The sequence below is a fragment of the Sminthopsis crassicaudata genome, chromosome 3 (genome assembly GCF_048593235.1).
Source record: "Sminthopsis crassicaudata isolate SCR6 chromosome 3, ASM4859323v1, whole genome shotgun sequence".
NCBI lineage: Eukaryota > Metazoa > Chordata > Mammalia > Dasyuromorphia > Dasyuridae > Sminthopsis > Sminthopsis crassicaudata.
In genome coordinates, this window is record NC_133619.1 from 548,157,390 (window position 1) to 548,180,198 (window position 22,809).

General features: G+C 37.0%; 1 protein-coding gene across 1 annotated transcript in view; it reads right to left on the reverse strand.

The window, feature by feature from the left end:
• The window catches only part of FAT3 (FAT atypical cadherin 3), a 685,392-nt gene that overhangs the window by 39,695 nt on the left and 622,888 nt on the right, over nucleotides 1–22,809 (reverse strand). Inside the window, 6 exon segments of the mRNA XM_074304562.1 lie at nucleotides 7,386–8,184; nucleotides 9,708–9,905; nucleotides 12,370–12,513; nucleotides 15,696–15,833; nucleotides 16,670–16,884; nucleotides 20,772–21,161. Of these exon segments, the coding sequence (XP_074160663.1) occupies nucleotides 7,386–8,184; nucleotides 9,708–9,905; nucleotides 12,370–12,513; nucleotides 15,696–15,833; nucleotides 16,670–16,884; nucleotides 20,772–21,161 (1,884 nt within the window).

Consider the following 22,809-nt stretch of genomic DNA (forward strand, 5'->3'; position numbering starts at 1 on the left):
GCACTGTCAATTCTCAATTATCTCTATGCAGATTATCCCCATTTTCTGACACCCAGGCACAGTTCTAGGTAACTTTTTTTTTTTTTTGCCACATGGTTTATTTGTGCTCAGGATTACAAACTAATCTTAACATTTATCTAAGTCATGCCAAAATAATTACAAGGTGCAGCCCCCAAACAAATGTTGATAATTTCTAAATCATCTACGTCAACAATCCCCTAGTTTAGCATGACATCTGACTATATTCAGTCAATCTATCATTGACCTTTTCAACTAAGGGTGATCCACATCATCATTTTATCCCTTTCTAAGAGCAATATACCCAAAAGTCTTGCTTTGAAAATGTTATTTAGAGAGAAGGCAAAAAGTTCTTGGTTAGGAGGGCAGGATTGGAATAGAATATTGTCTTCCTCAGTGTTTTTTGGAATTTTTAAAAGGTATCCTTTTTTTGATCTCCTAACTGGAAAACACAAAATAAAAAACATTATGACAACAGTTACTATTTTATCTCTGGCCCTATTACCATCCTACTCTGCAACAGAAGTTGCCACCCCCACCAGATCCTGATCAAAAAAGAGTAAAATACTGGGGGCCATCCTTCCCAGGTAACTGTCACTATTATCATGCTCTCTTCCCTATTTCTCTTCTCTTTGTCTGTTGGTCTGTCTCCATCTTTTTATTCAAATAAAGAAAGGCTAAATAGTGAGGTTATTGAGCAAGCCAGTTTTTTCAAACTAGAAATTTTTCTTCTCTGTAAACATTTGGAAGCAGTTAGGTCATGTCTAGAATATATACTATTACAGGGGCTGGATTCTTTATAACTGATGTGGAACAGATCAACACCTGCTTCATTGTGGCTCAGATACTCTGAGATTCTAATGAAGTTGTCTAAATCCTGGGAAAGATTTTTAGGAGCAAAGCCTTCTCTTTTCAGCTACAGCCAACAGCTCCTTAATACATAAAATCTGTAAGCTCCAAACAACTCCTAATAACTTAATTTGCTTTGACAAATCACACATTTACATAATTACTATTTTAGGACTATATGCATCCTCTAATTGTTATAGGCCACAAGACACTTTTTTATTGTAAAAGAATGCCGCCCCCCCCCCCCCATTGCTCAGGAAGTGTCTGCCGATTTCTGGGAGGGTAGTCTGTCATCATAACTATCCCTAAGGAATTCAGATTTAATCATAAATGTGTATTGAGCTCAGGAACATCTATCTTAAAGGAAATGTGTCAGATTTATGCCATGAATTTTCAGGCTAGTCAATTTATGTCCAGAATTGGTGCTGAGGGGAAAAGAGTTCATTTTGCTAAGCCAAAAAGGTTTTTCACTCCATATCATGACAAGATGAAAGGGAACTTGGTTAGTGTTTGCCACTTCATTTCCCTTTTCAACCTGTATGTCATTTAAAAATACCTTTTGCACATGTCATATTTTGAAACATGTCAAAAAGTAAAATTATCAGGACAAACTACTTTGACCTACCCCTAGTTACAAGGAAGTTCAAAACACCTCCTAAAGGCTGAAGCTAATTACTCTTTACTTTGTAGAATTTTCCTGCAATCAAAAACATTAAGAGGTTTCAGACAGGGACCTGCCAGTATGTCTGGCTACTATGACTATTAACCTGGGAATAATGTAAGGCTTAGACGAGTCATATTTGAATGGCATTAAAAAAAATAAATCAAATGCATGATTTAAAAGTTTGCCAAAGATATACGATATTTTATGAGGTAATATCTGATGTTTTAAAATTTTATTTTGCCTTTTTGGTCTGGACTCATTTCAACAAGTTTGGTAAATCCTTAAGAACGAATTTTTTTCTATCCGTGCCGATTGACAATTTACAATCTTAAAGAGTAACTTAAAGTAATGAAAGGATTTGCTTCGTCACAGAGGTAGTAACCTCTTGACTCCTAAAGCCACATAGTTAGTATCTGTCAGAGAAGTAACTTGAACATCACTTTTTTTTGGCTGGGACCAATTCTCTTTCCACTAAGCTAACTTCTTGGCTATTATTAAAAAGCCTAACAGTTTCAGTAAATAGGCAAGGGTTTTTCAATCTCATCTTGTTTGCTTCCAAGGTATCCAGTTCAGACAGTTTCTTTGCCCAAGGTGAATCTGCAAACAATACGCATTCTTTGAAAGTAACTTTAAGCTCAAAGTCAGGTGATAATTTAAGATGCAAGAAGGTTCCTGTAGTTGATAAAGATACAATTTATCTGGATTAAAGTTGATGGAGGCTTGGAAGCAGCTGAGAGGAGGGGGCTATAGGATGGAAGCTTTTAGAACTTTCCCTTCTCCTCTCTTCCTTATTATATAGAGATTTACCTGACTGTATACAACATTTAAGGACTTCGAATTATTATCTTTCATATTTTTACCTGGACTAGTATCTAAATTTATATCTGATTTGTGTCAAAAACTAGACAGGATCATGGTAAAGAGTTAATATCTCACATTAGAACATTAATCCTAACCCCACCAGCTCCCTTCTGTCTTTTGTTCAGTAAAAAAAAGTTAAACTACACAAATGTACAATACCTGTTTTGAGTTAGTCTCCCGTGGTTTTCTCACAGAAGCCTGAATCATGCAGTATATTTGCTTGACTGAACCACATTTTCTGGATGATTTCACCTCTGTGCTGAGTACAACTTCATGCAATGATACTTTCCAGGGCAGATATATACTATGTCATACACATATTGGAAAGGGAGGCAGCTGGTCTCAGATTCAAGAAAATGTGGGTTCAAATCCTATATTTGACACATACTAGCTGTGTGATTTTAGGCAGGACTCATAACCTCTCTGTGCCCCGGGGAAAGCTATAACTTTCAAAAAAAGTGTTGATCCATACAGATAGAACACATTCCTCACAGGAAGCTCCCTATAGTAATAAAAAGACAGATCTATTCTAGACAGAAACTGGAAAGAGTCCTCCAATATTTTAAATAACAGGGGTATACCACATTGCAACTATTACAGATAGGTGATATTTATATAGTCTTCTGAAGTTTCTAAGGCCTTTTAATATATTTCACTTGTGCTCCACAACAACACTTTTGTTGGTAGGTTAAATTATCACAGATGATGAAATTATGGTTCAGAGAACTGACTGGTTCTGCCCTTACTCAAAAAGCCAGAAAGTGTTAGGGAGAAAATTTGAATTCAAATCTTTCAGATTCTAAGTTGAGATCCTTATCTAGAAACACCCTGTCACCTCCCACCATCAGGATAGTAGAAGGCATAATCTTTCTGCAAAACTCAAGAAAGAGTTCACACATATAGGACACTATATTATGTCTATACTTACGTCATTTTGCTCTGTTCTTTCAAAGGAATTTCTATTATGAATGGTTATGTAGACAATGGATTGTGCTGCAGGTATGGGCTGATATACCTTATATATATATATACATACACATACATACATATACACACAAGTAATCATTTATCAGAAGGTAAAAAGAAGCATTTATGATTACAAATAACCTTGAATATTTGTTTTATATCTATGGAGGATTTATCAGCTCATTCTCTCTATGACTGTATGTGTGTGTGTGTATACATAAATTATTACCTGTATAATGAGGATGTGACTGACTAATGGGGATGAAATGAGATAGGCCATGTAGCATAAAAATAATAATAATTATTATTATTATATAAGGATATTTATATAGTAATTTCACAATTGTAAATACTTTAAATATATTATTTTGTTCTTATAACAATAACCCTAAAAGTTAGGTGTAATATTAGCCTCATTTTGTTGATTAGAGAACAGATGCTGAAAGAGATCATTAAAGTATCTTACCTAAGGTTGCACAGCTAAAGAGTACCTGAGTCAAGATTTTAACTCATCTCTTCCCATCTTCCACTCTTAGTGCTTTATTCACTATGCTCTCAGGCTGGTTATTCTTAATTGAATCTCAAAAAGTTCTCCAAGATATATACAACAGAAATTATTTTGCTTGTGTCATAGGTTGGGAAACTAAAAGCTTAAAGCAGTTAGTGACTTGGTCAAAGTGAATCCGTTGTGTAACTGGTACAGTGAGCGGTACCACTTTACTCTTAGGATATTTTTTTTCTGACTTACACACCCACACCCACACCCACACACACATACACACAAACTTCTCCAAACTTCAATTCTTTGGCAGTACCAATATCATTACCTTCATTTACAGAACAGGAAATTAAACCTCCAATAGGTTAAAATAATAAATATCTCAGATGGGATCTGAACTTGGCTTCCTGACTCTAAACCAGTATTCTAGCTACTGTAGCACACTGCCTTACATGTAGCAGCATGTAGCACAGTGTCTGCCACAGAGTAAGCATTTCATAAATGTTTATTTAATTGCAACATGCTTGCAAGCTTATTTATTTCATATAGCTGAAATCAAGCCTTTGGAAAAATTCCAGCAGGGCAATGCCCTAATTCTCCCACCACTCCTCACTCTTCGATCAATTCCTGAGCCCTTTTTGACAGATCCCTCTTCTTTCCCCTCTCCTCTGAGCTGGTCAGCAGCCGCTTTAGAATGCTTTCCCAGACCCCTCTCTCCTTTCTTCCCTGGTCAGATTAGGTTTCTAATTTCCCCGATTTTATGTCAGGCTTCCCTGAGAGTCAGTGAGGTGCCTCTCAGCCAGCGGCAGCGACAGGCAATCACACAGCCTCCCTTGCACCTGCTGAACTGCTGTTCACATGCAAAATTTAATGGTGGCTGGAATTTAATGGGGCCAACTGGCACTAAAATTTAGGTCTTCTTTCATTCAGTTGCAGCAATTCAGCATTTTAGTTCAAAATGATAATGATCATCAGACTCAAAAATCTGGATGACAAAAGGAGGAGCTTCGTGTTGGACAAGGAAGAGAGCCCCAGAGGAAGCGGAAAACTGCCCGTAACACAAGTGGGCCACCATTTGTACCGTTAATTACTCCTCCACGTGGCCAGCAGGGTCACCTCCGGTCCTGTAGCTGGCCAGGCTGAGTTATTGAGAGTCCAGAGGGGTTGGGCTCTCTATAAAGTACAAAGATCTAATGCTCGTGAGTTATTTGCATTGAATTCCTTGGCTGTTTACTTCTTTCTGAGGAATGATGCTGGGCAAAACTGAAGCTGAGAAAAGAAACTACTTCCTTTACAATTCCTCATCTAATTTTTACTGAGAATTTTCTAGGGAAGTACCAGAGGATAGGCTATGTTGTACAATACAGTGGTTACCCTCTCCATTTCTGTAGAATGCCTTATGTCCTTTTGGTATCATACTGACCAGTATGGCTCCAATTCAGTTTACTAGCATGCCTTCATGGGACACTCATTGGGTACAGGCCAGATAATAGGCAGGGCTGATTATCCAATATGTAACCCAACATCATGCAGCTAGCTACTAAGTAGCACGGTGATGATTGTAATTCTGCCACTCTCCCTCCCATCTCCCTGACTTTGCATAGGCTTTCCCCTATGCTTTATAAAGCTTTTAAGAATTTTTTTCCTCCTGTACCCCCAAAAATCACTTTATATATATATATATGTATATATATATATATATATATATATATATACATACACACATATATTTTTCTCTCTGCATTTATATATCTTTATATTTATTTATTCATCTATCTAGCTATATATATGTATATATATATATATTGTTTTTCCACAGTAAAATGTGAACATCTTGAAAACAAACTTTTTATTTTTCTTTTTATCTATATATTTATTCATTCATTATTTATATATTCAAATATATATTTAATCATTCATTTATTTATGTAGCTATGCACATGTTGTTTTTCCACAGTAGAATATGAATACCTTGAAAATAGAAACTGTTTTTATTTTTGTCTTTTTATCCTCAACACTTAGCATGGTGGCTCATACATAGTAAACACTAAAATGCTTGTTGAATTGAATTGTTAATTGCAGTTTTATCACTGTTAATCATTTGTAAATGCCTTAAAGGCCATAAATATAAGCCAGGATTATCATTTTCTTTATTAGTTAGATAGTTATTGAATCTTTCTAGGCCTTAGCTGTTTCACCTACATAGAATCAATTAATACCTTGCCTCTTTGAAAGAAGGGTTATATATTTCTTTAGATCTTTGTATCTCTAATATCTATGATTCTGTGAATAATTACAGAAATGATTCACTAAGAAAGGGAGACAGACAATGATGTTCTCTATGCCATCAGGACTTCAATCCTCTCCAAAGCTCAGCATTATAGGGTCTCATGTCCCACTCGTAAGGTAGTTAGGATTTGGCTCCCAAAAAGAATTATTAGTAAACTGCTCAAGAAGAAAAAGATTCAGCCCCAACACATTTCCCCATCATGCTTCTCACATATAACCATCAGCCAGAGCAAAATTCTGATTTACAAGATTTTCCAGTGCCTGTTCTTAATGACTTAGTCACCTAGAAACAAGCTAACATGCTGTTCTCGGCGGCTCCTTGGGATTCTGAGAACATGTCATTTCAGTTCGCTCTGTGGGTGAGACACCGAGGTGTGTGCCCAGGTCACACCGTGGGGGGTCCACGGCTGGCACATTTGCTCCTGCAGGGTAGAGCTTCCCCTTATATTGAGCCATCCCACCTCCTGATCTTTGCTCTGCACACCTTCATTAAGCCCCTCACAGTGCTTTGTTGCATAAATCAGCTTGCTTACTAAGGTAATCTAGGTAAGACATGAACAGCTGGCCTGCATAAATTGTGTGTGTCAGTGACATCTGCCAGCGACAAAAGCATTCCACATATGATGCAGGCATTCGGACAGTCTGGCGTGCAGATAATTAACATATCCAACAGGTCTGGTCATCATTGAATTTGACTGCTGAATACACCTACACAGTATTTATGGAGCACCCATGGGGTAGATGGCACTGTACTGGGCGTGTGAGTCCAGAATGGAAATGGAGGCAGGGAAACTGTCAACATATTACTCTTACTATGGCAAATATCCCATTTTGGGATGCCTTAATAATGACATCCAAAATTGGATGATATTTTCTATGAACCGGGCAAATGGGAATTTTCTACAAGTTAAGAGCTAGAGGTTCTCGGTCCCTTTCCAATGACTTAAAGGGCTACTTTACAATCTCACTCCATCTTGGAAGTAACCCCCTCAGCAATCATTCCAGCACAGGTTCCCATTGTTTAGAAAACCCTGGTTTTGCCCCTGAATGGTCAAAATTCATTGACGCATTATAGCAAAAAAGCAGAAAAATCCCAACCTGGCAGCCCTGACCAATGATTCCATCCCTGTCTGTTCCCCAAGACATCTGGACCCTGTAATTGTCCTTTCTAACCAATATCTCCAAAGACTGGAGGGAGCCTGGGAAATTTCCCCATCCAGAGATATAAACTAAACTTACCATTACACGTACAGCGCACATTTCTGTAGAAACGAGGGCAAACAAAACTAATGCGAGCCGTGCTGTAGGTCATTAGAGAGTGTGAATCTATGGATAAGCTTTGTTCACAGTGTTGTTCTTGGCAGTCCAGTCCGGAGCAGTTCTTCTCCAGGATGGCTGAGATGCGAATCACATTCTCCAGATGTCTCCTTGCATTGGACAGCTTCTGGATGAGGTACGCGGGTTTGTAGAAGCTGCCGCTGTGCATCTGCACAGCAAACAGCATGTCTAGTTGGTTGGTGCCGGCCACGGGCTGGATGCTGATGATGTGGAGGCTGTCCTGTTTCTGGGAAAGGACGGCGTTCCGGAGCGTCCTTCGGAACCCATGCATATGCAGCCCCACAAAGTCCTCAGGGGACACATTCTCAAACCGGATGGTGACTGTGTTCTGCAGCATCTCCTGGACCAGCTGCTCCACGTGGACAATGACGTCAATGGGCACCTGGAAGCGGCCGTCACTCACGGAAACATTCAAAATGTACTTGCCACTGTCCAAGCCTCCCAAGGCAATAATCTTCCCATCATGGGTGTTCACTTTGAACAAGCTTCTCTGCTCAGATTTCAGGGCATATGTGAGTACGTCATATACATCCTGGTCGGTGGCGTGGATCTTTCCAATGACACCCCCGGGGAAGTCATCCTCCATTGTGACAATAAAGATCTCTAAGGGAATGGCAGTGGGCTTGTGGATGCTTTCTTCAATCACCCGGATGTGAACATAAGAGTGGGAAACTTGTTGGGGTTTGCCTGAGTCCTTTGCCTAAAACATTTAAAGAAGAAACATGGGAATTAAGAGAAAAAAACATAATCAAAAATCAACAATATTAAATCCCTGACAAACAGAATCTCACCTATACTTTCTATTTTGTTTAAAATTTTTTTTTTTTTTTAGAAAAGCTATTTTCCCTTAAAGTGCTGAAGATATGCATTTAAAATAAAGGGAGTCATTTATCACTTTCAACCCCCAAATGCACCATTGATTATTAATAGTAAGGAATGACAAGAGAACAGAATTGGGGATAGAGAAAAACATGACCCAGAAAACAATGCAATGGCATTGTTTCCAATGTGGATAAAAGGAAGAAATGATACTGCGGACAAAGTGTCATTATAGCAAGGAAGTCTTGGTGCTCCATGGAAGTTTTTGCTTTGATTAAGTTTACCTAACTTTGATTAAGTACACCAGAACACTATGGTAAGTGCTGAGTGAAAAAAAAATTATGTGGAATAAAGTTCTTTACCCCAAGGGAGCTTACAGTGCAGAAAAAGGGTCAAGGAACATACAAAAGCAACTGTAATATGAAATAATGCATCTTCTTCACTAGGGATATGAAAGAGAAGACACATTTTTGTTAATTCAAAAATTTAAACAAAAGAAGCATGCTTCCCCAATGTCAATTTGGGGCAAATAAGCCCCCTTTGAACACAAACAACTCCAATGTAATGGTGAAATCTCTTCCAAGATAGACTGCTTTGTTTTTAAGAAGGCCTCAAATAATTAAGTACCAATATCTAATGCTTAAGATTGTCCTTCAGGTAAGGGCACCTCTTGGGTGGTCCCTTTCATCATCTACACAGTCATTGGAGGACTGATGTTCCTGTTCCTGAGCTCTGATGAGAGAACTCTCTATCTATACTTTGTTAGCTCTTTTCCCCTTTAATTTTTTCTGTTCCCCCTACATCTATTGTCCCACATCAGGAGGAGAAGTGAGCAAAAGTCATCCCCTGAATTGTGTTGCTAATCTAAATCTATTTATTCATGGTTCCATCCTTTTTTTTTTTTTTTTTTTGCAAAATGTGAGGCAATGAAATAAGATTAAATGGACTGAATCAAGAAGATGAGGTTTCTCTCCCTCCTACAAAAATTTAAAAAGACATCTGGCCTAAACCAAATATAAGATGCTGATTCATTACTTCCCCACATAATGGTGATTCAGCAGAGGATGCCATCACAAAGGAGGAAGCCTTATACAAGTGAAAAATATTCAAGGGAAGGGGGTAAACTGGACCCTGGGGCAGTTTTAAATACCCTTAAGCCCAATGAAAGTCTGCTTAAGCATACTAATGTTAAGCCTGAACAATGACACCCTCATTTCTTTCTATTCAGCTTTACATGTAGAGTCTACTTTTATTGGTTTGAAATTAAATTTGAATTAAGAGAGGTCATATTCCTACATGCCCACTAAATTATGTTTAGTTACTCAACAAAGAGAAATTAAGCAACAGGCTCAATAACAAAAAGAAATAAAAGACATATGGTTCCCAAAATGAGCAAGACAATACCTGGATGTAAAGCACATATTCAGGAGAGTCTGTATGCCTAAAGATTACTGCTGATCTTAAGATCCCATGAGGGTCCAACACAAACTCCTCTTCCTCATTCCCTGCCAAGATGGTAAAGGTAAAGGGGGGCCCATTGTGAAAGGAATCACGGTCTGTCACCATCAGCTGCAAAATGCTTGTCCCCACTGGTTTGTTTTCCTGCATAAAACAGTATGAGGAAAAAAGATTAAATTATATTTCTCTCTCTTTAATAAAAATTTTAAAAAGCAAACCATTCTTCCCTAGAAATAAAATGTTTTGAAAAGGAAGTAGTTCCCCATGATATTTTATTATCTTAAGCCAAATATTGCTGCTCATTAACAATTTTTATTTTACTCCCTTTCCCTTAGCAATAAAAGTCATATTTATGTTACACATTTTTCATTTGTTTGTTTGTTTTTGAAATCATAACTATGGTCTTAAGCTGTAGTCAATTCTCTAACTAACTGAAATATCTATGGCTACTTGAGAGAATTCTAAAAAGCCAGAGATGAAATGGCACTCACAGCTTCATTTATTTGTAGAACAACCTGGCCTTGAAGACATTCCCAAGTTAGGAAAAACAGTAGATTAACCAGAGCTAACTTTTTCTCAAATAGTTGTTACAATAATTATGCAGAGACAAGATTTTGCAGGGTGGAGAGAGTATCTAGAGAAATCAACAAATTTATAGAAAACACATAGAATAAAGATCAAAAAGAATATTAATTTTAAGGTTTTAACACCCTCAAAAAGCTTGAATTAAGCACATTTAGCAATGAATAAGATCATTTATTATTATATTTGTATTTATTGGAGATATGTAGGAAAGGGGATCCTGTAGCTTTAACACTAGTAGAAAAAATTTTATTAACTTAAGCAATCAGTTACTCAAGTAATATTTTACTGATTTCTCTCTGCTTTTCCTCGCATTCTCCTATACATCTTAGGTCAGAGGTTATCTTCACTTGGATTTAATTCTGTGGCTCAGGAGTTGAGTTACTTGCTACTCTCCATTTAGATTTCAGTACTGTTACAGGTTGGAACCAGAGTCAGTTTTGCTAGTGCAGGCCTTTTGATGACAAAGATTTAGGATTAAGTGAGTCTGGGTCAGAGAGATTGATAGAATGATACATGTAGTTTTGGCAGGGAGGAAAATGCAGGGCAGGATCATAGGCTCTAGGTCTTGAATTAGATTGTATCTTATCAAAACCATGTGTGGGAGTAAGTCAGAGTAGATTGGGAAGAGGGAGGGAATTATTCTGAAGGAGAAAGATAGCAGGACCTTCAAGACCTGTCATTTTTCTCCTCCTCTCAAGTGTCCTTTCCGTCAGCAAGAACCACATGCAAGATCCCTCTGGAATCAGTTACCGTTCCTTCCGGGTTCAGTGAAGATTTATTGCTTCACACTGACAATATACTCAGCCCAGCACCAAGTGTAAGATTTATTTATTTATTTGCTCAATCTATATAGCCACTTCCCTCCAGAGAGGAAAGACATAATAGTAGCTTCAGGGGCTCAGTGTCCATGAAAAGAGAGATATACTACAGAGACCAGACACTCCAAGACCTGGAGGAGGGTCACAATTTGAATGGGGTGAGAGGCTTCTGGTCTTTCATTCTTTCCTTTCTGTTTGGCATTTAAAAACAACCTGCCAGGTTGATTGATATATGTCATAAAATGAAAACTAAGTACCAGGAGTCTATCTTGTCTTGAGGAAAGGATAAAGGACAAAGTCTCGGGGTAGCTGGATGTAAAGGCAGAGAAGAGTTTGAGAGAAGTACCATCTCCTAAAGAAACTGAGGCATTTGCAGAAATCCAGCAAATATCTATGATGGGAGGAGAGGGGTCACATTATACATCTGCTAGAAGTAAAATCAGAAAGGGAAGAACTGAGTCTAGCTGGAATCTAGGAGAGGCTAGAAAACAAATATCATCACTGGAGGCATCAGATTTAATGAAAAGAGGGAATAATCCTGCCTGAAAAGTGAAGGATTCAACATGATTGGACCTGCTGTCCAAATTATCTTTTGTCTATATAAGATGTGGAGAATAATTCTGCAGCCAAAAAAGTTCAAGTCTATACTGTGGTGAACCTAGAAGATGTCTGACATGGGAAAAATATCAACACTCCACCTCAGATCTGCCCTTGATTCTTCATACAGATGGAGATCTAATCAATAGCTGGCCTTGTTTATATTTCTGGTGTATGGAGTTGCAACAGCTTTTTGGAAGTATTAGGATATGGGGCACATGGCCTTTCTCTCTGATGTATGAGTCTAGAAAAAACACGACTAAGTCATCACATCTTGCAGCTGGATTTTAAAGGGCAGGTGGGTTATAAAGCGTGAAATAAGTTTTTGGCACTGGTTCAGCTCTCTAGTGGGACACTGCTTTGTCCAACTGCCAGATCTCCAAGCTGCCCCCACCCTCCTTCTGCTTTATGAAATATTCAGCACCCAACTGGCTTTTTTTTCCCTTAACAATCTTAGGGTTTGTGCTCACTCCTTTCCTACTCCAGACAATAATCAAGATGGAACATGGGGATCTTTTCAGCAAGCCAAGTGAAAAGGGTAAGCCGATGTTGAAGAAGAAACAAAAGTAGTTTCATTAAGAGTTCTTATCTTTGAGAGGTGAGCTTACCTGGATTACAGCAGTATAGTTAGCTGGTGTGAAAACAGGGCCGTTGTCATTTACATCAGAAATGTCTATGTTGACTGTCACAGTGGAAGACATGGCAGGAATGCCACTGTCCGTAGCCTGAATGAGTAATGAATATCCAGACACCTGTCAAAGGCACAGCACACTGAATGAAGAGCTGAGAAATCCAGAACTCTCATCCCTATGTCTAAACCCCAAGCAAATTCAGGCAAAGCAGAGCAGCTCAGACTAGTTCATTATGTGCCAGGGGGCTACAAAAACTACTTACTGCTTCAAGAAATTAGCCTTATTACTTCATATGTTTCCCCAACACTCAGCATAAGTGTCTGACACATAGTAGGTGCTTAATAAATGTTTACTGATTGACTGATATATTCCTAATTCACATATAATCTTAGCCAATTATCTTAATAGTACATTTAACACTAATTAAAAAAAAATTGAATGTTCTGCATTTAGATCAGTCCACCATTGCCTCATGGTGTCTTTCCCCTTCCCCTTCCCCCATGTCATGGCTATCACTCCTAACCCTTTCATGTTCCTGATCCCACTTCTCCTCCTTACAGCTAACTCTTTTGGAGTACTAAGTCCCTTTCAGGATTTGACTTGCCAGATAAGAACATGACTTAACCTCATGGGGTGCTTCCTTTCTTCTTGCTCTATCAAACCCCATTAATTATTCAAACCCCATTCTATGCTTTCCCAACTCTATTTCATATTTATCATTCCTGGCACCTATTGTACCTTTTATTTTGCCTGTAACCTATTCCCGTAAATAAACCTACCTTGTGCCAAAGAGACTAATCATTATGAATTCTTCATATGATCCCAACTTTTGGTATCTACCATCATCTGGTATTTATATCAACCCTATCACAAGGACCCTGTTTTTTTTTCTTTTTTTTTTTTTTGTTGAGATGGATCTAACTGGATTATCTTAAAGTTACCTATACAAGCTATTCCCATCTTGAAGCCAATATTTATTTCCAATGATCAGCCTGTCAATAAATTGCTACCTTGATGTACTTATAATAAAATCTTTTTAACTGTCAAAAAAGAAATAGGATTCTGAGAATTCTTCTGTGAAGAAGCAGAGAAAGTATAACCTTACCTATCTAAAATTCTGCATTCTAATAAGATATGCATATATATTTAAGTAGTATTACAATTATGTATGTGCTTACACATATGTATTTGTACATATAGGCACAGACTTGAAAGACATCCAATATGCCAAACTCTGAATTTTCAAAAAAAAAAAGAAAAATTAAAAGTGATAATTCACTTTATAAAAGAAGTCCCTATTAATAAGTGTTTGTTAAAGTGAATTAACAGTGAGTTCCCTTAATATATTGAAAATGCCATTTAATTTATGAATATTTGATCTTTCCACATCTTTTAAAGAATACAGTTACTGTCTAATGTGAATTACATTTTAATATCCTATCTAAAAATGAGATTCTATTAACACAGTAAGAGAAAAAACATTAGCAAAGCTAAAGAATTAACCTTGATTTCAATTCAAAAAGAGCCAGTTACTTGATTGTTTAGTCAAATGGCAGTGCCTAGACTCTTAGATGCTATATCAAAGATCAATAAATTCATCCATTTGGATGTTTCCTTCACCAAAGCAGATCATAATCTTTCAGCCTCTCATTCAACATTTTTGTAAATTGTAACAAAAAAAAAAAAAAGAAAAGAAAAGAAAAGAAAAGAAAAGAAAAGAAAAAAGAAAAGAAATCAGCTGACCAAAGTTCTGGTGAAGGAAGAGCCTCTGTGAGTCTCGCTAAATTAGTTTCCAAGGAAAGACAGACAATTTCGGGGTCCCATACATGCAGCCCTTCCAGCATGGAACACCCTGAAATGACTTTTTCTTCTTTCTGTTGTTACTTTTGCCACCAGAGCCTACAGAATTACAGTGTTATCTCCATGCTCTAAGGAGAAGGAATATTTTCTCTTTCAGAAAAGGAAATCCTGTCAGCTTTTTCATAGGGAAATCTGTGTTCAGAGCATCAAACAGTACTCTATCATTTAGCTTTTCCACTCAATATATAAACAGTTATAAACGGTAACTGTTTTTTATTCTGTGCTGTGGACATTGGCAGTAATTTATATGTAGTTCTATGTTACTAAATATCTACATTTAACCAAGTAAAAATTATATGGGATAATGCTATCAATATGCTTGAAAATGGTATAAAATGCAAGGTATTATCATTGCTTAGGACACAATGACTCCTAGTCATATAAGTATAAATAATAATAATAATATCTTTAAGGTTTATAATCATTTTACAAATATTTTATTTTATCCTCAATACAACTCTGAGAAGAAGGAAGATGCTATTATTATGATTGTCATTTTATGTGTTTGATAGTATGTGTTAGTACATATGACTGAGAGCTTGAGGGATGGGATGATCCTTCTCCACATTCCCTCATACAGGGATTACAATTAAGTAGCTGTACACCTTGTTGCAGGCTTTTTGGGATGGGTCTCTGGAAAGTCTTATTAAGGCTAGTCAGCCTCCTTTTATCAAGACCAATTTCCTCATGCTTGGTGGCTATATCACACAGGAAATTCCTTCTGGGTTTTCTATGTTTTAGCATCTGAGAAAGGAGAAGGGGAGGGCTTCTCTACCTTTACCTTTTCTTCAGAAAGCTGAGTTCTTGGTGGAGAAAGAGCCTTTTTGAAACTTAATCAGCATAAGAAAATGTTAAGGACGGGGGTTTTAAAATTCATGTTTCTTGACCTGGGAGTCCTTCCAAGTCAGCATTGATCACAGCTTCTGGGAGAGATAAGTTACTTATAGAAACCAGAACCAGAGGCTAAATCACAGGCCCACATCTATGGTATTAATACAATTGACATTGGGCTGGTATCTGAGAGGTTGGCTTCATATTTTATCACAGATACTGGCTACTTTTTACTGATTTTTCACGTCACCTCCTTTTTCATTTTTCTAAACAATTTTTCATTTTGGTCCTTGGCCACCACAAAAAGAGCTTTTGAGACAAGCCTGATAGAACCAGTCACTTCCTTAATATCTCTTGAGGCAATGAAATATGGTGTTACATAAAATTTGGCAGAAAATTCTTCCAAGGGTTTAATCGAAATCCAAGTCATTATAATTGTAGACCAGTTTTCTATTTCTCCATTTTTGCTGTTCCTATAGTGCATATTTTACAATTAGATATCCTTCCACAGCCCTCTTTCAAACTATAACCATTTCTTGAAAAAAATTATTTTTCACCTTTAGAGACCTCTAAGGAAGTCTAGAGGGGGAGATTGGTCTAATTATTCTTACCCGTTCTCGGTCCAATTTCTTCTTGACTTTAATGAGTCCCAAGACAGGATCCACAGCAAACTCATTGTCCCGGTCCCCACTGACAATGGAAAAGCGAATCTGCCCATTGGGTGGGCTGTCTACATCTTCTGCTATTAACTTCATGAGAAAACAATAGGGTTAGAGAAAAAAGTCCATCCTTAATCTATACCCATATTTCCACAGAAATAGAGGTAAAGCAAACCCCTAAGTATTAGCCTTGCAGAAGTAATGCCAGTTTTCCCATTAGGATCTCCCATCCTTACCCATCATAGTGATAGATGGTATCAATGGCAAAAGAGCACTAGGACTATGGTCCTAGACTCCATTTTTACTTAAAGTCATCCATATTTATAGATTAATTTGTTTTCTGAATCCCTCATGCCCTGAGCCAAAAACAGGACTCTAAAGCTAAGTGATTACTCCTCAAAGGCAGGGATTATTTCCTTCTAGCACTGTGCCAAGGTACACAGTCAATACATACTTAATAAATGCTTTCTTCAGCTTTATTATTATCTTTGTATTCCCTCAAACATTTGCTTCTGCGGGATATTCAATATGCATCAGTAAATTTGACTTCATGTACAAAAAGATGTGAAGATTGATAAAAGGGCTCCCACACCCCTAAATGTGTCCCTTAACTGTGTTGCTAATGTCTAAAATTTTGCCATTAAGTATTCATTTGAGTTAAGATACCAATCTCTATTAAAATGCAAGTCATCCTTTAAACCATTATCAGTCATCTATATCTTAGTATGAAATAGCTTATCAACTCTTTTTCAGTGGAAAGTGAGGGTTGAAAGGTACTAGGAGTGTATTTGGTTTCTAGAGAGAATCCCAGGAGAGAAATATCACTCAAAAGAGCTGATGGGAGAGCACCAGAGACAAATTTTACTTCACTATTCTACCTTCATTTGGCTCTGGACATGAGGACTAAACTAACCACATGTACCCACCACAATAACTGAGTCCCCGATGGAAGCATCTTCACTGATGACTGCACTATAGACCTCTTGGTTAAATTTTGGTGCATTGTCATTCACATCGGTAAGGTTGATGTTCACTGTGGCCACAGCACTAAGGGCTGGGGTGCCCCCATCTTTGGCTTCCACGACGAGGTAAAAATCTTTGCACATTTCATAGTCCAGGGTCTCAATGACAGAAATCCCTCCTTTGAAGACAAAATGGTGAGTTTCAGATTTTAATCACTAAAAAATATTGGGGCAGGAGTGCAATTATCATTGTACATTTTATTTTTGTTATCTTTGACCAAAAATGGTGAATTTTCATTTATTTAAGGTTCTTCCAAAATGCATCCTGGAAGCTTACTTAATACCATCATAATACTGAATCACTTTAAAAATTCCATCTAAGAATCAGATATTTTAATAGATTTCTAGAACTGAAATTGAGTTGTCTCATTTGGGAGCACATTTGGACCATGCTCCATTCCCATGCAATCCAGGTTTCAGTTGGGGATAGGTGATTTTTAAAATTTGAATCTCAGTCTTGCTTCTTTGTTTCTAGATGTATGATCTTGGGCAAATCACTTCATACATCTGACCCTGTTTCCTCATTTGCAAAATGAGGGGTGGGTGGGCTGGATGACTTCTAAAATTCCTTCCAAGCATAGGAACTGAACTTCATGCAGCTCAGTTATAAAGCATATACAAACTGGATCTGTTATAAAATGAAAGTCATAACTCTTCTTTGTAAACAAAGATGCTACAGTTTTTTGGTTCTCTAATTAAGTTTCCTTGATGATTATCTCACTTAGTGCTTTATTAAGTCTCCTGCCCTAGCTGTCAAATAACAAAATTTAAGCAATATTTAACCATTTCCCCATGGCATTCAAATACAATAGTCATTAGCCCGACAAGCTGAAATTAATGAATACCTAAATGTGTGAGGACCCCCTCCCTGTACACTTTAATTTTAAATAATGGGTTTTAACTGAAAGAGGTGATTGCAATGCAGAATCATTGCTGGGAGGAGTAGCTCTTTTGGCCTAGTACAGTCTTCTTCCTATAGGGACTCCTTTTGCTAATCTATCATGACTAATACACTTAATTCTTCTAGTGACAGAGAATGTGTGTGTGTGTGTGTGTGTGTGTGTGTGTGTGTGTGTGTGTGTGTGTGTGTGTGTGTGTGTGTGTAGTGTTCAGTGAAGGTGGTAGGGGTCTGTACTCAGCCTTTATCTTATTACACTCTAGTGGAAGAGTTGTTTTCTAAATAAAAAGAGTTCATCCTCATGGTGGACCTTATTTATACTGACCAGATCCTTTACTTAGAGAAAAATATTGCAAGTTTTGAAATAGTCCCTGAGTCATTCTATTTCTTAGTGCTATTTATAAGGTCACTAGCTTCCTACTTTAGGTTAGCTAGTTAAAGCTTCAGTGAATACATATCTACACACACATATATGAATATATGGAAAACACTTTGCAAACATTAAAGTTCTATCTAAGTGTTTATCATCATCATTATTATCATTATTATTATTATCATTTTGGCTCACTACAAAAATAAAAAAAAAATCTGGTTTCTAATGAAATAAGGATGCAAAGCTTAAGAAAGTGATGTAATGTAGTCAGCCTCTTATTTATTTTTGGCATGGTTGTCATGGCAATATGTTTGTAGGCAAACTGAATATTTCCAAAGGTGGATGGACATATTCTCCAAATCTAATAATCTTCTGAAAACAGAGATATGTATAGGAAGAAATATGAAGAGCTGAAAGGATTTTTGGTTGGACCAATTCTTTGCCCCATCCTCTAATTCTTTTATAACATCTTAGACAAGTAAGTCATCTAGACCCTACTTAAGTACTTTTAGTGATAGGGAACTCATCACTCTCCAAGCCAGCCACTTCCACAGCTGAGCAGTGCTGCTTATAAAGAAATCCTCCACTGGATAAAGCCAACATCTAACTCTCCAATTTCCATTCATTAGTCTTAGTTCCCGTTTATGGAGGAAAAGGGAATAAATCTAATCCCTGTTCCATATGAAAGCTCTTTGGATATTAGTAAGAGCTATAATGATAACTCCTTAATCTTTTCTTCAGACTAAACACTATCAAGTCCCTCAGGTATTACAAGACCTCTCACCATTCTTGTTATGTTTCTCTGGAAGTGCTCAGATGTATCAATGGTTCCTTTCAAAAAGTAACACTTGGAATGGAACCTGATGTTCCAAGAATCATCTGACCAGCAAAGAAAGTCAGATTTGCAGCTCCAGAATTTGGGGGACTTATTGATTGTAACAAGTATAATCAGTAATTTCATCTAAACCACATCCCCTCTACTGATGTAGATCATAAGCCCTCTACAATTAAAGGACTGATCTTTGAGCTTTTGTGGCCTCCAAGTTCATACTTCTCTCAGCCAACCAGATAGTGTTTTATTTTTTTACCCAACCTATTATTTTGTTGCTAGAAAGAACTGTTGATGAGGAACTTCCTCTCTTTGCTGTACTTGAATGATAGGTATATATTTTGGTCTCATACTCAAGGTTTTTCCAATTATAAAGAAAAGGGCTCTGGATTCAAGAAGTATTACCAGAGCTTATGTTCCACATACATTGCCTTCAATACCCAGTGTCTTCTGCTTCTGGATCTTATCTTTTTGTCAGTGTTACTGAAGGTCACACTTGTTTTTTGGTGGTTGAATCATATTATTGATTTATGCTGACTTTGCATTCATGTCAAAGCTCTGCTTTTTTTGAATGAAATGTTAAGCTAGGTTTTCCCCATCCTGAACTTGGACTGTTGAGCTTTGGAATGTAAACATATGACTTCACATTTTCCCCCTGTAATGTCATCTTACTAGTTTTTGTGTTCCTTTCTCATCAAAAGAGAACATTCTGAAGTTTTGATTCTGTCATCTGGATTACTTGCGATACCCTTTCTTCCCACATGCTTTGTGTGAATTGGATATTTCTGCACTCTAGGGTCTTTCTCCAAGGTGCTGACAAAAATGTTGAGAATGATGGGGCTGAGGACATATGGGAAGAGTTCATACTGGGCAAAGTGTATGTTGGGCAGTGATGCAAATTTTGCAAACTAAATAGAACTTCTGTGGGCTTAATGGTTTATGAAAACTATTTGTAAGGGCTGGGTTAGGCCATATGGTTCTCCCTTCCTTCTTACTAAATGCTGTGGAATTGAGGAAGCATAAAATCAGTTGACAGATCACTCCTGCGGCTGGCTCATATTTTAATTGGAGATAATGACCAGTTTCCAATAGGAGAGCTGGAAGAGTAATGGCTTCTGCAGAGGCAATATGTCTACCAAAAAGAGCAATAGGCTGGGGGCTAGAAGACCTGCTGCTTTTATTTCTTTGTTTCTACACTGAGTGATTTCAGGGAAATCAATTAACCTCTCTGTTTTTCAATCGCCTTACCTGCAAAATGGGGACAATAATGTCTATCCAACCTCAAAGAACTGTTCGGACAACGAAATGGAATAACAGATGCCAAAGTGCTTTGGAGAATATTGTAAAACACAAAATGTGATTATTATAACAATTGCTCATTAGCATTGTCTCTAAACCCATTTGCCTGGTTATAGTTTTTTACCTGTGGTGCTTTGTCATTAAGTAGATTACTATGAGGAATAAATACCCCAGGGCTTCTCTGAACCTTTGCCTTTTCCCCCATATACCTATGCTGTAAATGTCACATATTCTTCAAGATACTGGAGAGAAACTAGGATTAGTAGCTTATTAAATTAAAGCTTAATAAATGCTTACTGATTAATGAAAGTTTTTTTTTTTTTTTTTTTTTTTTTTTTTTTTACTGTAGAACACTGGAGTCCATAGTCATGAGTAAACTCTTGATTATTGTTGTTTATCCTTCATTCATGAAAAGGACTCTAATATATTGGGGAAAGTGACATCATGACTTGAAAGTGAATTGGATTTAAGGGAGAGAAGAGCAAATGGAAACCACCAAAACTGGAGTGACCAAACCAAATAGCATTAATAGAGAGCAATTTTTTGTGTGTGTCAGCTTATAAGCCTTATAAATGTAACTGTGGGGCATTCACTTGTTTTTACTCACCTGTCTTTGGGTTAATCATGAATTTCCCTCGTTCATTCCCAGAACGAATGAGATATGTAATTTCAGCATTTGTGCCAATGTCTTTGCTTGTGGCAAAAACTGCAAGGACTTCTGTGCCTGGAGAGGTATCTTCTGGTACTGTAACAAGATAATCCCTTCTTTCAAACACAGGGGGGTTGTCATTAATGTCCAAAACAGTAATGGTGACCGTGGCTAGGGAAGACAGAGCGTTTAGGATACTCTGGTCTGATGCCTTCACACTGATGTTGTAGGATGACTGCAGCTCTCGATCTAGTGGCTGTTCCAAGATGATAATGCCTGATGAGCTGTCTACTGAAAAGTAACCTCCTGCCGAGTCTGCCAGGGAATAAACTACTTTTCTGTTGATGCCTAAGAGAAGAGCAAAAATCAGAAAAAATGATGATTGTGGACAATGTTCTATATGAAATGACATCTTTTCCTCTAAATCCTAATCCCTGACCTCCTAATCTTGATTAGAACAGACAATCAATATCTACCTTTACTATGAAAAATGTAGACCATCCAGCAAAAAATATTCCCATTTATATTACATTCATTTTTCTCCCTTAAAACCCAGAAACTAATTTTTAAATAATTTATCTTTTCCCAATTACATGTTATTTTTTAAACAATCATTTTGATATTCTGCATTCTAATTCTTTCCCTTTCTCCTCATTAAGAAGGTAAGTAATTTGATGGAGGTTATACATGTGAAGTCATGTAAAACCTCTGTATTAGTCATTTTGTGAAAGAAAACAGACCAAAAAAACCCACACAAACCCCATTCAAGAAAAATAAAGCAAAAAAAATGTATATTATATATATATATATATATATATATATATATATATATATATATATATATCATTCTGCATTCAGACTTTATCAGTTCTTTGTCTAGATGTGGATAGTCTTTTTCATCTTAAGTCCTTCACAATTGTCCTGGATCTTTGTGCAAATTATTCACAGCTGGTTCATCATACAGCATTGCTGTTACTGTATATATTCTTCTAGCTTTGCTCACTTCACTTTGCACCAATTCATGCTAAATCTTACTACTAAAATTTTAAAGTTTCCTGATCATTATTTCTTATAGCACAATATATATTGTCCATCACAATCATATACCACAACTTGTTCAATCAATCACCAATTGATGGGCATCAACTCAATTTCTAATTTTTTGCCACCACATAAAGAGTTCATATTAATAATTTTGTAACATGGGTCCTTTTCCTTTTTTAAAAACACTTTCTCTGGGATAGAAAACTTAGCAGTGGTATTTCTGCGTCAGAGTTAATAAGTATGGTTTCATAGCTCTTTGAGCAAACTTCCAAATGGCTCTTCAGAATGGTTGACTCACGATTCAATTCCATCAACAATGCATTATTGTCCCAATTTTCCTACAACCCCTCCAATATTTGTTATTCCCTTTTCTGTCATGTGACCCAATCTGATAGGTATAAAGCGGTACATTTACATTTCTCTAATGAGTAGTGATTTAGAGCACTTTTTCATACATAGCTCTAATTTCATCTTAAAATTACAATTATCAATTGGGGAATGACTTGCATTCTTGCAAATGTGACTCTGTTCTCTATGAATTTGAGAAAAAGGGTCTTAGAGAAACTTGCTATAAATTTTTTCTACAGTCATGATTACGGTTTATTTTCCTTTCTCTCCTTTCTCACTGTCTCTTCAAAAAGTGTTTTATTTCTGATTGCTGCCTCTTTTAATCTACCCTTACTTCTATCATCTCCCCAATCCTCTTCATTTCTACTATTCTGAAGGGTAAGACAGATTTTTTTATAAGCAACTCAGTGTGTTTTGAGTTAATTCTGATGAGCGTAAGGTTCATGTGATTCCCCTTCCCTTCTCTCATCCTCTCTTGCACTGTAAAAGCTCTTCTGTATCTCTTTTATGGGAGATAATTTATCCCATTCTACCTTTCCTTTCTCCTCCTCTCAGTGGATTTTTCTTTCTCTTTTATTTTAATTTTTAAAGATATAATTCCATC